We start from the raw sequence: 18345 nt of genomic DNA, 5'->3' as shown, positions 1-18345 counted from the left end.
TCTGTCAGAAATTAAACCTGCACGAACGTCGTCTTGGCCCTGATGTTGTACTGCATGGGGTGAAGAGGCTGGATGGAGGGGATCAATAGAGGCCCCAATGGAGGTATTGACGGATGACAGGTGAAGTGCATGTGTATGTGTGTGTGTGCACGTCTGTGTACAGGTGTGTGTGTATAATGGGTGGGATTGAATTACCCTGGGGTTAGGTAGAGAGCATGGCTCAGGGTGTTTAATCGACAGGTCTCACCTTGAATCGATTGGCAGGAGTCTCACAGGGCACGGACGTGATACACACAACCAACACTTACTTACATACACCAAAACAAACCACAGGGAGTGTAAGAGACAATGGGGTGGGATGAGGGCGAATGTCTCAATGCCATCAAGAGTGCATGCCTGCATGTAGTCAGTTTGTTACTCAATAAAAGCAAATCTAAGACTAAGTCGGGAAAGCACTTTTATTATCTTACTCATTTCTATCCTGGAAAAGCAATTCAATAGCTTTTTAAATATCTTTCCTTATGTTCACAAAATTACCATTTTTACCCTTAAAAACTTGGATCACTTGTGAAAGGTCAAGGTAATAAATAGCTTTAATGTCTGTGTATCTTCTTTGTCCAACTGAAATGACGACTCCTCTGATGAAAGCAAAACAGGAAAAGAACATATTTCAATATTTCCACATAAATAATAACTAACAGGTGGTACAGTAATTGAAAACTTGATACCATAATGATTCAGCACTTAAAATGATAAAACATGAATTATTACAACATTATTAGTGATACAATATTAAAAAATACAATATTACTATTATTTGAATTATTACTTAATATTTAGTACAGTAAATTTTGAATGTGATACCGGAAAAAGTAAAGGCATTCCTGTAAACACTGCTGAGTGATGGGTCTAACTCAACACTGCCAACATGCTATACACTGCCAGCTTATTTGACAATGGGCCATTTTTGTCAAATGCAGATAATGAAAAAAACCAGATGCATCACTCATAATGAAATCCTGATGAGAGGAATTACCATGTGGTTGTGATCTGCACTGTGGCAAAGAACCAGTTTGCATAAAGTACAAGGCTAATGAAGGGCCTCACTCTATGAAAAAAAAAAAAGAGCAAAGCAGTCTTAAAGGAAGCCCTCTTTCCTGTAATGATCCTATTTTACTTCGATAAATCTCATCATATAGTATTATCTCTGCAACAAATCAATCTCCTCACACTCATAGTAGCATGCACATGTGACTCATACTGCAGAGACGGGCAGCCCTGAAAACACCCCACTGTGAAATGTCTTACAAGAGGCCAAGATCTGAGAGGGCGTCATGTCTTTAATAAACAACATACTGTAAGTATTAAAATGAATACAGTTCTGCAGTTCAGTGTGGTAGTACGTGGGGTAAAAAAACTCAGCCCTCTCAAGTTCTGTTGAAATGTGGTGATTCAAGCACTCAGCAGCTCCTACACACAGCTGACTGTACGTCTAAAGTCTAATGCTTTCAGATGAGGTCAGGGTTCATGGGTGTCGTTGACTGAGATGGTTTGTAAGAGCAGCATATTTGCCAAATCACAGTGTGGGGCAAAGTGAAGCCCATTAATGCTGATCTGTAGTCTGTTTTAGAGAGAAAAGTAGGGGGATGTTTGCCAGTAACCTTGGAGCCCGAAGTATTAGGCTTTGAATGTGGTTTCCAGAAATGCATTATCAAGTATAATATTATGTCTCCAGACATTTTTGAGGAATACTGGATAAAAATGCTTGACACTAGTGACTTTTTGGATGAGCTGTGGATCCTTTAGGGGTATTTTATGGATGGTTGTAGTTTAAACATCTTGATTTCAAATAGTACACAAAACTTGACAGAAACTGGTATATAACACATGTTTTAAATGTTAAAACATGAAATAATTTTTCCAGGTCCACTGATGGACGGAACTGAATCTGTGGACACTTACAGATTCTTCCAAGACGTGGCAGAAGAAGAAACCACTCTTCTGTGTGAGGGACAGTGCCTAAACGCTTCAGAAGAGGACAGAGTCGGAGAAAAAGAGGTTTCAACTCGCAGTCCTGGAAGGAGGAGAGAGGAGGACATCTGAACTTTTTTTTCAGGGCTCAGATGGAGAGAAGAACTGTAAATCGGAGACTCAAGGCCAGCGTTTAGTCTCATATTTGAATGGGCCATGGTCTGAGCCCCAGGACCTGTACATCTCCCAGGAGGTCTGGGTTTGGCTCTGAGCATGGGACTCTGCAAAATACTGCTATCACTCCCAGATTTTTGGACCAACTCAGACAGACTTGTAGCTCTATCCTGAAGAGACAAAGACACATGCAAAATAAAATAAAAAAAAACAACAAATCAATGTGAAAACAGCCTACTGTGCTCTGAGAATTTGCTTTACAGTTTTTGGATTTTGGAGGGAAAATACTAGATGCAATACCATATTACAAACACTAAAACATTCACAGATGGAAGCATAAATAGAAAGAGAAACCTCTTCAACTGCTTTTAGTGTGATCAGTATCCTGGTAATAAGGCTTTTTCATGTCACTGTTAGCTGCTTGTGAAGTACTATTCTTGCAGCAGTATACTAAAGTCATACCTCAAGCCTGCCAACCAGTTAATGTATACTTGCTTCTTTAATCACAGCCAAAGTGATTGAATACTGCCTCCAGATGCACAAAATCACTTTAACATTGAAAGGAAGTATAACAAATGGGGAGTGTAACGCTAGCAGTCTAAGATGTTTCCCGTTACTCTTCACTATCATCTAAAAGCAAAATGTTCTTTAAAAGCAAATAAATAAGAACTCAACTCAACTAAATCAGGCAAAAGAGATTTTAAAAAGAGGAGACTTAAAAATAAAACTGACCAAACCTGGACGGTTTTATGCTCCCTTCTCATAGAAAACACAGTGGTGAATTTGTTCTTTGTGATGTTGACATGAACACTCACCTGACTAGCCTCAGTTAAAACTCTGCCATGAGTCTGTTGTCCCGTCAGCAGCCTGGGCAAGGTGCTGGCAGCGGGCCTGAACTGCCTTCCCTCTGACTTGGGTAAAAGATGCAAAGTGGTGAAGACTACCTCTTTGCTTCCTCTCCTTCTGCACTGTTCCTTCAGCTCCCACGGCCCCACTGTCCTGCCACCCTCCCTCTCATCCCCTTGGTTAGATTTGATTGATGAGCGCCCATTTCCTGTCCTGTCCATTCCCGTTGTAGACCTGGCCACGGCAAATGCTGAATCGTGTAATGTTTCATCTCCCTTTCTTTTTCCTCTTTCTTTGTGTAACTCTTCTTCATCTGCACTCCCTCTTTCTTCATGTTTCTCCTCCTCTGGTTTCCCAAGACCTTGAAGCAGCATGTGTTGAACCTGTCTGGAGTCCTGTTGACGGTACAGTAATTCAAAAGGCAAACAGAAGACATTTCAATGTATGTTGCTACATCAAAAGACATCAGAAGAATTATAAATTCTAAACTGAATTGATTCATTTAAAATAAGAATCAGACATCCGTTGCTTTGTTGGTGAGCCTCTACTTTGCCAACAAAGCTAAACTTAAATTGATGCAGCATTCATGCTCACTGTCAAGTCAAGTCAATTTTCAAAACAGAAGTTATCTCAGGGCATGTTTCACATGGAGCAGGTCTAGACTGGACTCTTTAATTTACAGAGACCCAACATTCCCGCATAAGCAAGCACTTGGTTTAACGGGAAGAAATCTTGAGCAGAACCGGGCTCTAGATGGGCGGCCATCTGGGTTGAGAGAGAAAAAAGGAGGGGGAGAGGGGAGAGAGAGACACAGAGAACCACAGCAACAACAATAATAACAGCAATAATAATAATAATGATAATAATAATAGAAATATAACTAATAATAATAGCGGTAGCAGTGGGCAAAAATGAATAGTAGCAGCAATTGTGGGCGTCAAGCTGGACCACGGGGACAGCAGTCTGTCCGCAGCTGAAGGTCACGAAGCACAAAACTATGGGGAAGATGTCAAGTTAGTAACATGCATTAATGGTACCTGAATGCGTACAGATGGAGAGGGGGAGGAGGAGAGAGGTGCTCAGTGCATCATGGGAAGTCCCCCAGCAGTCTAGGCCTATAGCAGCATAACTAGGAGCTGGTCCAAGGCAAACCTGAGGTGGCCCTTACTATAAGCTTTATCAAAAAGGAAAGTTTTAAGCCTACTCTTATACGTCGAGAGGGTGTCTGCCTCCTGGACCGAAACTGCAAGATGGTTCCACAGGAGAGGAGCCTGATAGCTGAAAGCTCTGCCTCTAATTCTACTTTTGGAGACTCTAGGAACCACAAGTAAGCTGAGCTGAGATGAGCTCTTTAAGATATGATGGTGTCTGACCATTAAGGGCTTTGTAGGTGAGGAGAAGGATTTTAAATTCAATTCTGGATTTTATAGGGAGACAATGCAAAGAAGCTGAAATGGGAGAAATATGATCTATTTTTCTAGTTTTTGTCAGTATGTGCAGCTGCATTCTGGACCAGCTGGAGAGTTTTTAGGGACTTGTTGGGGCAGCCTGATAATAAGGAAGTGCAATAATTCACCGTAGAGGTAACAAAACAGTGGACCAGTCTTTCTTCATCTTTTTGAGACAGGATGTGCCTGATTTTTGCAATAAGTAAGTGAAAAAAGGCAGTCCTTGAAATATGTTTTATGTGGGAGTTGATGGACATATCCTGATCAAAGATAACTCCCAGATTCCTTACAGTGGTGCTGGAGGCCAGGGTAATGCCATCCAGAGTAGCTATATCATTAGATAATGTGTTTCTAAGGTGTTTAGGGACAAGCACAATTACTTCAGTTTTGTCTGAGTTTAGTTGCAGAAAATTGCAGGTCACCCAGGTCTTTATGACCTTGAGGCATGCTTGGAGTTTAGTTAACTGATTGGTTTCATCTGGCTTCATTGATAAATATAATTGGGTATCATCTGCATAACAATGACAATTTATGGAGTGTTTCCTAATAATATTACTTAAAGGAAGCATATGTAAGGTGAATAGTATTGGTCCAAGCACAGAACCTTATGGCTGTGACTTTGTAATTGTGTTACTGTGTAATTCTGAGGAGACTGTGACTTATTCAATGACACATGCATTACTGTAGCATTACAGTAATTTGATAAGTTTTTTCAGTAATCAGTAGTGTAAGAGATTAAAAATAGAAATAATCCCAGTATTGCTTCATTACTTCAGCAACTTGAGAGTTGGTTTGTTTGCTGTCTTTTGATTTGGTTTGATGGAGGACTGACATCAGTTTCCTCTCTGTGTAGTCATTGGATAGACTGGACCAGTAAACCTCCTAAATGCGCTTCTCCCGGTAACTCCAAAATTATCTTATGTACTGTACATATTGTATTTTTTTTGGCTAGTTTGTTAACGTTAGCCAGTAGTAAGCTTACATTCAGGAATCAGTTGGGTTTTGTTCAGAGTGGGATGGTATGTGAACCCTACGTCTTTACTTTACTAGGATGTGAGAACTGTGCATTTCATCAAGGCTAAGTTAGCTGTTGATGGTAAATTGTTTGATTGACAGTAAATTGCTCCAAACTGTAGGGTGAATGCTTTCTAAACCACAATGTTTTGTTTTCTATTCCCACATACAAATACAGAAAATACAATGTGTGGATGTGGAGGCTTTGGAGTTGTTTAAAAGCACCTTTGATGGCGCTGTGCTGAGTAATGAAAGTAAAACTAGGTGTATATGTGAATGCACGTGCATGTACTAGTGTATCTGTGGAGGTGAGAGAATTGCCCTGTTAAAGTTGCCTTCATCAGCGCACAGTATAATTCTAATTGGCTTTATTAGGGGGCTTAAATCTAATACCAGCTCTGCGCGCTGCCTTAGGCTGTGTGTGTGTGTGTGTGTGTGTGTGTGCACTTCTGTTTGATGTTTACGACTCACCAGATCTTTCATAGCATGTTGAATGGACAATGTCTATGTCACAGACCTGAGTAGATGGACTGACACATCAGCACCATCACAGTTATTACATTCCCTCCTCTATGTCAGCTTGGTGTAGCGTGTTCCTCCAGTCTGAGAGCAGAGCCCCAGTGGATGGGAAAATACAACGTTTAGAGGTTCAAGTCCCATGAAGCAGCAGCACTGTAGCACTAGATGTAATGATACAGACTTAAGGCAAGAGAAAAATTGTATGAAACTGCACCACAACATTTGACCCCATTTAAAAACTTGATACCAATTAGAGGGTTCTGGGTGTAAATAATTTAAGAGATCTCTCTCACTGAACACACAAATAATTTTACAGGCATGCACACATATATGCATGACTGTGCATGTGCACCGACACAATCTCACACATTAACCTATGAACATACTCACACACCCGTGCACACACACACAGATTCCACCATGCTCTGGAAACAGACTTCTTAATGAAGCCTTCCCCAAGTGAAAGTAGAGCAGAAATACATACTGGCCCATTTCTGCCTTCAGTTCACCCTCCTCTCCTCGCTCTCTCTCTCCTTCACCTTCTCCTCATCATTTGTTTTATTCATGTTTCGTTGTCTTTCTCTTTTGTCTCAATAAGTTAAATCACAACCCCTAATTTATGGCTACAGGCAAAGACACTTCTACAAACAAACTGGCTGATGAGAGGGGATGACTGAAAACATATGCACCAAGCGGTGTGTGTAAATCTTAAAATGTCTGTTACTGTCTTTTTATCTGTGGTTATTTACATAAGAAATGACAACGTGTGTAAAAGAATGGCTGTGATGCAAAATGAAAAAGGCTGCGCTCTGGAGGAGTGGAGAAGCGAGAGAGGGGAGCGAGGGGGGGGAGGCGGGTAAATCCAGTGACACTGAGTGGGGAGCACTCAGGTGTGGTGAGAGGATTATACAAAACCCTGAGTATGAATGACAGTAAACACCTGAATGACAGAGAGACGAGGAGGGGCGGGAGCTTGTGTGTGTGTGTGTGTGTGTGTGTGGCTCTGGGTGACAGTTTAGTGGTCCTCACTGATGTTCTGAGAGGTGAGTGAATATATTCACCACTTTTATATTTTGAGGGCTGTGCTGTTTACTCCAGTGCAAAATGTTATGTTTTATATTCATTACTGATATGTTCAATTACAGTTTGTATAAAGAAACAATGAATGAAAAGAGGATTTGAGAAGCAAACAATGGATAAATGTGAATGAGGATGTCAACAAGGCAGGCAGGGAGTATGGAAGAGGAAGATGCAAGAGTTAGGGAGCTGTTGAGTTAGCGAGCCAGTTACAGATTGAGCTATACAGTATGCAAGTAAGTCAATAAAGGGGCTATAGAGCAAGAAAGAGGAGGTATGTTTATCTTACTTTCACTGTGTTTTCTTTCTCCGTGTGCTCTGTCGGTAGGGGATTGCTGACAAGGTCTCTGAAGCGAGCTTCAGTTTCTGGGTGAGCACATTCTCTGTTCTTCTCTCTGCTCCCTGAAACACAAATACTTCTCAGCACTTCCAATCAACACTTTAATGGCCCCTTTGTCTTCTTTATTCTGCTATTTTTGCTTGTGGTTCTTTATTTCATGACCTTTTTTAGTAGCTATATCACAACTTACAGAACATTAAGAGACAGTGTGTCAATTTCTACGGCTGCACTACTGAGTAAATTGGACGCACGACAAACTATCTTATGCCACATTGACTATACGGTCCTGCTATTTTTTTGTTAACTTGCATGGTTAAGTTGGGTAAATAACTACTTTTAGCAAGAGTGCCAATACATTCGTCCCCTCTTATGGGATGCTCAAATGTGTTTTTAACCTTTGGCTTAGGGTTAAATTCAGAAGAGAGCAATGCATATCTATTCCTAGATCTGCTCTTAGTGAAATCCCTCACCTCTAGAGCTATATCACTGTACAGCACTGACTCTACATGAAGCGTGACCCCGTTTCCCCCACGGCGACCCCCTCCTTCCCTTCACAGCCTTGGAAGATAGAGGAGCACAGGGGAAAGGCATGCCAAGGCAGTAGACACTTTTAAGCAAAGATTAAAGGTTTTTCTTTTTAATCAGTCATTTGGCAGCGATGTTAGCATTTCACCCTGGTGAGGCTAAGGATCAATTTTTAATGCTGCTGTGCAGAGAGCAGACAGGGTGATTGGCAAGAGAGAAGCTATTTACAAAGGATCTATTTACAAATGTTCCATAGAAATATGCAGAGGGCACAATTGACATCTCTTACAGAATTTTAAATAAGCTCTCTCCCTGTATTCACATCGTCATGAGGCACGACCTCTGTGAGCCCCTGATGATCACCGTGTCATGTGCGTATGACTGTGTGTGTGTGTGTTCACTCATATGTGTCTTACATGTAAGAATAATAAAGGAATCTACACCTCTCCCTTGTGTTGCATTGTGTTATATTTCTCCGTGTTGTGCTGCCAGGGGTTGGGTAACTAGGTCAATCAACCCTGGTGTAAACACATCACAAGAATCCACCAAGAACATGCTAATGACAATGACTCTTTTTGAATTTATATACCTCTACATTTCCCAGTCTTCTATGGCACAATAAAGCTTTATTGTGAGATATTGAGAGATCACTGTGAGCGATTATTCACTCATGTTATGTATATCTCAGGTACTGTATGTCTTCCTCAGTAACACAAACAGAAGAATCTAATGAATTATGACAGACAACACCTTGACCGAGTAATACAAAGTTTGTTCGATGTTTTAAATTACAATAAATTGAATCTTTTATTTTTTCCTTGAACAGGACAAGGCAAGAATTCACTTGAACTGGAATGGTAATGTGTGTGTTGAATGGTGGTGTTCTTTGAGAGGTGTTGGAGACAGACTGGACACAAAGCTACACAAAAGAGGGCAGATAACCTTCAGCCCCACACAAGTTCATGTTTGGATGGACAGAGCTCGTTCCCACCATGCTTCAGCCCACAAATCCAACCATGAATCAATCAATCCATCCATCCACCATCCAACCATCCATTCATCTGTTATCCAACCATCCATTCATTCATACAGTCAACCAGGCTTCTAGCCAGCCGACCCACACACCATTGATCCAATGATTGACCCTGCAATGGGTGGATCAATACTCTCTTAAATGGCATCATTGTAAGTGCTTATAGGCACAATGGCCAGGTGTTGTTTGTGCAGTTCATTTCCAAGGTAGCAAAGCTGTGCAGGGCTCTAACCCGAGTCAACTCTCCTTTCTCCTCCACTTACATGTCCACAGCAAAGGGAAAAGTGGGAGGACTGGAAAAGGTATTGAGTACCGAGTTTCCTTTACACATGTGGTTGAGGGGCTGGTCCATGCAACACTACTTGTAATGACTATTTGATGCTTGAAAATGCCTGTGGATACAGCAGATTTACAGACACATAACTGTACCGCTACACAGCCAAGCAGACAGTCAGGAGTGACAACATACATTCAAAGATTTATACATGTGTGATGGTGCAAATTAACATGATAAGATGTGAACTTAGGGTAAAGTTAAACTTCATGAGAACCAACTGAACAATGCCACACATAACACATTTCATCCCCACTTTCCTTGCAGATCACTAATATTACTCCATGTAAGTAATTTAGCATTTTATAGTAATAATTACTGTAAATCATTGGAATAAATGTGTTATTTAAACAGTATTAACCTAGAGGAGCAGTAGTACTCAGTAGACTCATGTTCACTACAACACCGTGAAGCCTATTGTGGCTTAGTGTGCATACAGAAACCCTGTTGGGTTAGAGCTGGGGCCAGGTCTTGGCATTAAATGACTGGGACTCTGACAAGTCTAGGAGTTCTGTCACTGTGGTTCACAGGTCTTGTTAGCCAAGGTGTCGGCAGGGGTGGAAATGACTTGTGTGTGAGTGTGTCTGTGTGTGTGTGTGTGTGTGTGTGTGTGTGTGAGGTGAACATTAGACAGCACTCCTACGTCCACCTCCTCACCTGACACCAGCAATAAAACTAAACAGGCCAAGGTGCTATGCTGTGTGTGTGGACGTGCACACAGAAAAAGGAGCATGTGTGCTACAGGGTTGTTGCTGCTGTCACCAATTTGCCGGGGCCTCCAGATGGGAATAGGAGCAAGGTGACGGAGCTGTGGCTTGATAAACACAGAAGCCCTGCTTCGATTTCCCATCCAGTCCACTTTGGAAACACATGGCTCTTCCTGGGTGCTCTTGGCCAGGGGAAGAAGGAGGAGGAGGAGGAGGAGGAGGAGGAGGAGGAGGAGGAGGAGGAGGGGACAGGGAGAGGGGGAGAAAGAAGGAGAGCCACAAGAGAGACATAGTGATAGGTGTGCAGTGAGTGAGAATAGCAGTCAGGAGGAAGGTTGAGAGAAGGAGTGATGGAGGGGAGGAATCGTACGTGGTAGAGATATGAAGAAGGTAGAAAGAGGTGACAGGTCTGGTGGGATCAGGTGTGTTGACTTCCAATGAGATGGCAGACGTTCTATGTTTCCATAGACTGACAGCACAGAGAAAAGGAAAAAAGAAAGATTATGGAAGGAGAGAAAGAACGAAAGAAAGAGGGAGGTGAGTTGAGAGAAATTTAGGGGAACTTAAGTGAGACCGACTATAGACAATTTCCAAAAATATTTTTTTATAGGTCAAAACACAACAGAGACATACTATATAGACTTTCTCTTCTTCTTCTCCCTCTCTCAATCTTTCATTCCCTCCATCTTTCTCCCTTTTGCTTGGAAACAACTTGCAGTGTTCCGCCTTTCAACTGACATCAGAAGTTTAAAGAGCAGCTCTAGTTGGAGGAGCAGAGGAGTGTCAGTGAGGGAGGTGGGGCACCAAACTCCCCTCTGCCCCCCTAGAGAGTTAAGGAGATCACATTTTAACCCCCCCACCAAACCCCACCCTGCCGCTCCTCTCCTCCATGCCTTAACACCAACATAAGAGGACAAGTGTGGGCTCTAAGCACCAGTGATCAAACACGAGCGGCTGCTGGGTGCGCTAGGCTCAGGACGGTTGGCCTAATAGGATTGGAAGCCCCCAGGTGAGCCAAAGGACACCTCCAATCAGCGTGATTAGCCAAAGGCTGAGCAGCATTTCTAGCTATACTGAGTGATGTACAGTACTAAAAGGATCACAAGGGTTGTGGAGAATACAAGCAAGTCATGGAGCGTAGTTCCATGCTTGACGGCGCATGTCAAAGTTTTGTGTGGGATTGACGGAGTTAGAAGTTACATGTAGTTTTAATGTGTCAGAATGATGTTGAGATTTTGGCTGTTTGCTAATCATTAGCCAAGTTTGCTGAGGCGGATGATGTGTGGAGCTGTGGAATAATCTTGTCTTTCTGGCTACTTATAAAAACAGTGTATGCTGTATACATGTAAGCACATAGACTTAATGCAAGACTGCACATGCATAAGCACAAATAAAAGTGAGGATCTGCATACTCTCATGGTAAAAATCTCACCATCCACATGCTCACTCATTGCATTCACAGGCACGGACAAACACATATACATAACATGGCCAGATACACACACACACACACACACACACACACACACACACACACACACACACACACACACACACACACACACACACACACACACACACACACACACACACACACACACACACACACACACACACACACACACACACACACACACACACACACACACACACACAGGCTTTTATAAACTCATCACATCCAAAAAACAATTACCAGAGACTGAGCTCATCACTGACTAAGCAAAAGTCATCCAGCGTGTAAAACACACAATATAATTAGCACACATCAAGCTGCTGGGTCCTACTGTGCATTAATGATGCTTCCCTCTGAAGTGAATTATGGTTTGATGAGTGAGAAAGTGAGTGAGGAGGGGCCTTAAGGAGGAGCAAGACATCATTTGGAGAAGGGGAAGGGAAGGCTGTATGGAGGGGAAAGAGGAGAGTAATAAGAATCAAAACCTGAATTTGACTGTTGCACCTTCAGTGACCCGTTCTCATCATCCTAAAAACAATTAACCAGAGAGATAGGAACATTTTGGGATGGATGATAGATTACTCACTTGCAGCAGTGAGTGCCATCATATGCCAGGTTCCACAGGCCACACCACACACCTGCAAACAACCAAACAGTGTTTTTTTTTTTTACTTTAAAGCAGTGCAAAATTTAAAAAACACAGGAGGTGTCAGCTGATAACTAAAAACTTCCTTGCAAATAGATATCTGCATTATGTTGAATTAAATGGAACTGTAATAAGAGAAAAAATAAGCTATAGTGTTAAAAGCAGTCTTTCTCACACATACCTTTCTGCCTGCCAGTGGAACAGGCTGTGGGGTCCAGATCCTTTTGAGGCCAGGGTGATCACTGACCTGGGACACACAGGGGATCTGACCCCAGAGAAGCAGCTCTCCATCTGCTAGAAATATGAACAAATGTTCAAATAGACACATGAAGTGTCATCTTTCCACTGCTTTTATATGTCAAAACCTTTATTTCAACTATGAAAGGTATAACGCCCCCTATGAGGATGTGTTGGTATGCTCTGCATGTATGTTCCTGACCCTCTCTGGTGTATCATCCAGGTTGTAATTGTGGGTCCCTGATCATATTTACATGAGACTGTTGAAACAACGTGCACATTTTGTGGTCACACTGGAATAACACAGCTAAGTGCCAGAAGTGGTTCTTTCAATTTAGTGGCTCCAGGGCCAGGAAGAAACCAGACCCCAGTCTACCACAGATTAGCTTGCTCCTGAACCTTACAACTCTGATTTCCTCCACATTCAAATAGAAACACTGACCCCAATTAGAGACAGTTAAATGGAACAGAGAATTATAAACTGTCAGATTGGTTTCATTTAGAAGAGGGAGTTGATGTACAGCACTGTACGGTAAACCCACATACACATTGTATGTACTCACATACAGCAAACTCTCAAGCATCCACTCACTCATGCTACCTCAGTGTGCCTATTTAAACCTGCCACTAATAAATTTATATTTACTGCCTACATTGAGGACTTTTAAATTATGGCGTACAATAAACCTGGCACACACATCTCAAAAGCTCTTTCAGGGGATGTTAAAGCAATATAGTAAGCAATTTTCCAAAGTGGATTACAAATTTCACATCCAGGTTTTATTGCACATTACGATAACTTAACCACATCTAAATGTTCCGCATAAATGGGAAATATGTGCTGCTTAATATGCTATTTTTCATTTTTTAAGAAGCGCTTTGCAAACCCTGCCAAGCGAGGGAGCATGCTGGTTTGTGTGGTGGGGGAGTCAATAATCTTTATGAGGTGGATTTTAATTACAAGGAGATAACTGAGTATCCTCCTCACGGCAAGCCTCCATCAATCTCTATTCTGCATCAAGCTGTACGTAGCCCTGGCACACACACACGCACACACACACGCACACACACACACACACACGGATACCCTTTCAGACATGATTGATCAATCAATCAGTAATGTATTATTTTCATCTCAGCAAAGCAAACCTTACAAAAGCATATGAGGCAGGCATTGCTAGATGCCACTTCACCACACACATACACACTTACACTACTAACGCATGCATGTACATACACACACAGCCTGACAGAGGCAGGCACACAAAAAAAACACACACACACACAGACACACACGTACAGAGATGCTGGCAGGGTAATCCAGCTAAAAAAGGTTAAGGCTGATGTTTTCCCAAAGAACGACGGTCTGTGAAAGGTCAGATCAATCATGTGCTAAGGATGCCTTGTAAGCAATCCATAAAAAAGCTTGTTTTAAATAATAACATTTTATAGATCACCTAAAGACATAACTGTACCACCGGCAGGTAGGGCCCCACTCTCCAAATAGTCTTCAATGCACCAAGAAATCAGATGGGACCAAACTTAATATTTCGGCTGCAGTTCATTTAATGAACCAGTGGCATTTCCAGCGAGACCATGCACACAGTGCCAGCAGACATCTCTGTTCAACAATAGGCAATTCTTTTAACAGAAAATTACAGTACAGCAGTAGGCTGTAAATGTACCCTGGTCTTGAAACTAGCCTTGTCTCTTTAAGTGGCTGATGTTACATTTGTAGTGTAACCACTTTAATTCCATCTGTCTGGCAGAAGGCAAGCAGCAATTGAAGGAGAAGTAGTTTCCTGACACTTTGTAATGGTGTAAATGTATTAGAACTAGATTTGTAGCAGTTCAATGACTCTCTATGGAGCAGAGGGAGATGAATCAGATTGCTGAAAATCATACAAGTTACTGAATAAAGAGGGAGAAAACTAAAAGGGACTACCTGAGACTACCTGTTTTTTAAATGTAGTCAGAAAGAGGACTAACTGGAATAACTGATGTGAAGAAATGGTGTGCCACTTACCTCTCAGTCCAAATATTAACAAAGTAGCTACAGGGATAGTCTCAGATCTTAGCAGGGTAGTTTAGGGGATAGCTGGTTGAACAACAAGTCAATCCATTATGTAAATCATTAACACGTAACATTGAAACTGGCTACAGTATTGCACAATTTCGTTTGGTTTAAGAAATATTGAGAAATAATGAGGTTAAATTTGTGCTCCAAGTGATATCATTTGAGGACACTGAATCCTTGTTGTGTTAATTAAAACTCAATGGAATGATGTAGATGAAAAATTAGCACAGCTCAAAGCCACAGTGAGGGATACTGCTGGGAAAATAAGGTTTTCAAGTTAATAAGTTGTTTTATATATTATGTAGAGTGAATACAACTTTTAAGGAATTTTAGTTTTAATACATCACAATGCGAGATGTCTCCACTGACACTTTGGAGGTTTGAGTCACAATTGTGCTATCTAGTTGTACTTTTATGCCAAAATAATACAGCTGGGGGAAAAGATGAAGCCTCTTCATGGGCTACCACAGCAGATCAAACGCTTGGCTCACCTGTGACAGCTGCACTGTAGCTGTCCCCTGCTTGTATCTGCGTGACCTCTGCTAGTTGAGAATGGCTGAGAAGACAAGGAGCGGAGACGTGAATCCAATTCTCTCCAAGTCCAAGCTGTCCCTGCAAGCGAAATAATGACACTGTGTCAGTCACAGGATTAAATCAAAGTTCAGTCCCAATGATTCCATTGCTAATAGATTTTTAAATAAAGACACATGCCTACAGGGTGTTTCAATTTGGGGGGGAAGAATCATTCTCCCTTCTGTGAGGCACCAGTAAGTGACTCAAATCTTGTCTATCTTTCATCTCATTCTAATTCATGCCACCCTGCCATTCCTGAGTGTAAACATAGTTGTTATATTTGTCAAACAGGACTTGTAGATCACCTCCCGAGTATCATAATTTAAGTGCATCTTTGCAAAGCTCTGTTATAATATCAGCTGTGCATGGTTATATATGACACAGGGAAATGGCAATTCATCTTGGCTCAAATGGCTGTCACAGAGGAGGAAATACTGTTAAAAAAAGGTAGACTGCGTATTTCTTTCACTAGACAAAAGTCTACTGTGTTTCATGTTTCATTTACCATTATGTACAACTGCCTGGCAATGCAATCCTTCATCGGTGGCTGGGTCTGTGTAAAAGTCTTTTCGAACACAAAGGCTTAATAGCCATAACATCTCGCCAAGTACAACAGAAAGCATTGTCCTCGATTTACATCTCTTTCTCTGTGTTACAAATGGTGAGAGTGTTCAGTTTGACTTCTCTCTGCTGTCCTGCTCCTCTCTTTCCCGCTCGCTCCTGCAGAGATAAAGGGCTTTCTGCACTGTGCTCATGTGCACGTTGGCATGCCCTGGCATATGTTTGAAAGTGAGCACAATATGTGTGGGTTTATATCTGAATGTGTGTGTGTGCGCGCCATGCAGTAATCTGGGTCTTTAATTGCGTATTCCAATGTGTGCTACTGTGAGGATTTGTAGATGCGTGGCAGCATATGTTCCTGCTGTGAGAGTGTGTGTCCATGTATTTATAGGTGTGAGTGCACATGCCTTCATCAGTGTTTACGTGCATTTAGGTGCAGTAAGTGAGCAGATGTGTCCATACCTGAGTTTGTGCATGTGTTTGTGTATCTGCGTTTATACTTGTATATGTGTATTTTTGTGTGTGTCTGAGTGAATGAGCACTGTCAGGTGCTGCTCCATGCTGTGCCAGCTGCATCTGGAGCCATCTGTGTTGGGGCTCAGTGGGAGGGGAGCGGATGACTTTAATGTACTTGAACCCCAGACAGACCTTTCCCAGACAGTTGTCAGTATGAAACCAAGACAACTGGGCCCAGTCAAGCTGAACCGGCTGATCTGGGTGGTGAACAGGAGACAGACGCTTTGGTTACACTATAACCCCCGGTCAGACTCACTAGGGAACCTCTGGCAGTCAGATACACACAAACACTTGAATCTGTTTGTTTCAATGATAGTATAATAGTGTTTTATGTTAGAAGACACTCTTACCTTTTCTTGGCTGTCAGGGTTATGCCACCTGCTTTCTATGTACAATGTAATCCTGGTTTACTTTTTGTGTCCATCTGATAACAAGTTTGTGTATTCAAACATGTCACATTGTTCAAACTCTATTCACATCTTTTGCAACTTGAAACTCAAATAAATCAGAGGACAATTGCAACTTGACATTTGACTACTCATTACTTGAACTCAAACCTCTTGACTTGAGAGACCAGCTGGATTCACAAGACTTAGTTGTTAGCAGTTACTTGAAATTTAATGGTTACTTTATTTATTTATTTTTTACAAAATACACACAAAAATCTGATTCGGTTCTGTGATTTTGAATTTATGTAGTCAAACCTCTGACTAAACTGACATCAATTTTAGGATATGTGTCAGTTAAACGCAACACCACAACTTGAAGCCCTCATCAAGAACGAAACAGAAACATCTTGGGTGGCACTGACAACATTTTCAGAGACAGGGTGAACTTTCAGGCCACTGTTCAAATATGGGCCTGATTGAGGGTCAGCAGGACTTGTTTTGATGCGTATTTGAATTAATAAGTGCAGATGGTTGAAGGTGTCTGTAGAAAAAATGGGATGGGTCGATAAGGAATGAGAATTTGTATTTTTGATTCTATATGTATGAAAATACATTTTATTACTTGTGACATTTCAGCTAATACCCCTGATGATGTTGTTGGTGTTTACATTTTGAAATGGCATTCATTTTGATAAAGAAAGCATGATGAGCACTTCAGGATTTGAACATCAGGACTTTCTTGTGACTTGCAAATCAATGACTTTGTTCCCTGTTTCCCACCCTGTTATTCTCAATAAACTATATCACACAGAAAATATAGAAAGATATCAAAATGACAACTGCGCTCGACACTTCAACCACACAACTAAGAACTGCAGTTTATCAACACACAATCCTCCACCACAAAGAAAACACAGAGGCCTAGTAATGATCTTGCAGCAACAATATGATTAGTGAAGCACAAAATCAATTAATGCAGCAGTAGAATCAATAGGTGTCTCTCAGCATATATGTCCTGCAGTTAATTAATAAACAAAAAAGACATTAAGCAGCAGAGCATCAGACTGTGGCAACGACTGTCATCAGTCACAACGTGTGTACTGATGGCATCAGCAGGAAGGGAAAGGGAAAACATAGACAGATATAAATGTGAGCATGGTGAAATGCTGAACACACCCATAGGCAAAGATGCTTAGACTATGTACACATACATTTGAGAGCATGAGCGTGCAAGACACACTAATATACAAATGCACTCATGCATTGTGCATTCACACATACACAAACAGTGGCACTTTTTTTTTTTTTTTTTTAATTTGGTCTATCTTCTTTGTTTTCTTATGCGCAGGCATAACATACAGATGAAGACCTGTAGAGCCATGATATCAATAATACACATTTTTTTCCACTGCAGCAGGCTAGTCCATATTAGCATCAATTTGGAACAGGCCCAGGGTTCGATGAGGCCTGAACAGTGTTGGAACCAGGCCCAGGGTTTCCACCACCACCAGGGGCCAGATGCATAAAACTCATTGTAGATTCATGACTAAAACTGTGAGTACGCACAAAGCCAGAAATATGCATATGCATTCTTTTCGTCAGATTTATAAAGCCGTGAGTACACATGGTTCTGTTTTTAAATATGAGTCATTGATGAACTGGGTGCACAAGCTTTGTTTCCACTCTCACAATTAGCCATAAATGGATGAAGACGCCCTGAACCAGCTGTTTTCGTGTCAGTTTGCCTCCACCAGTCTATACAGCTGACAATGAAACAAACCAGAAAGAAGAAGTGCCGTTTCACTGATTGTGTTGCACCAGTGACGTTCTCCAACAGCAGAACAGCAGTCATTACGCATGACCATTACACACGGCTGTGCAGCTCTTTATACCGTCCATATCATT

General features: G+C 41.6%; 1 protein-coding gene across 8 annotated transcripts in view; it reads right to left on the bottom strand.

The window, feature by feature from the left end:
* Positions 1-444: 444 nt before the first annotated feature.
* LOC121903502 (ultraviolet-B receptor UVR8-like) overlaps positions 445-18345 on the bottom strand; it is a 333525-nt gene continuing 315624 nt past the window's right edge. For 4 of the 8 annotated variants that reach the window (XM_042420598.1, XM_042420599.1, XM_042420600.1 and 1 more), the window contains 8 exons: positions 14893-15013; positions 12269-12381; positions 12028-12079; positions 11773-11886; positions 7339-7451; positions 2961-3386; positions 1963-2315; positions 445-638 (listed from right to left, as the gene is read on the bottom strand). In XM_042420598.1, coding sequence (XP_042276532.1) covers positions 506-638; positions 1963-2315; positions 2961-3386; positions 7339-7451; positions 11773-11886; positions 12028-12079; positions 12269-12381; positions 14893-15013 — 1425 coding nt within the window. In that variant the 3' untranslated portion in view covers positions 445-505. Of the gene's footprint in view, positions 1109-1962; positions 2316-2960; positions 3387-7338; positions 7948-11772; positions 11887-12027; positions 12080-12268; positions 12382-14892; positions 15014-18345 lie in introns of those variants that run through there. The other 4 variants (XM_042420604.1, XM_042420605.1, XM_042420606.1 and 1 more) reach the window with 4 other exon arrangements.

This window comes from Thunnus maccoyii, chromosome 9 (genome assembly GCF_910596095.1).
Source record: "Thunnus maccoyii chromosome 9, fThuMac1.1, whole genome shotgun sequence".
Classification (NCBI taxonomy): domain Eukaryota; kingdom Metazoa; phylum Chordata; class Actinopteri; order Scombriformes; family Scombridae; genus Thunnus; species Thunnus maccoyii.
The sequence above is the reverse complement of the archived record's forward strand: the minus strand, read 5'-3'. Positions and strand labels throughout refer to the sequence as shown.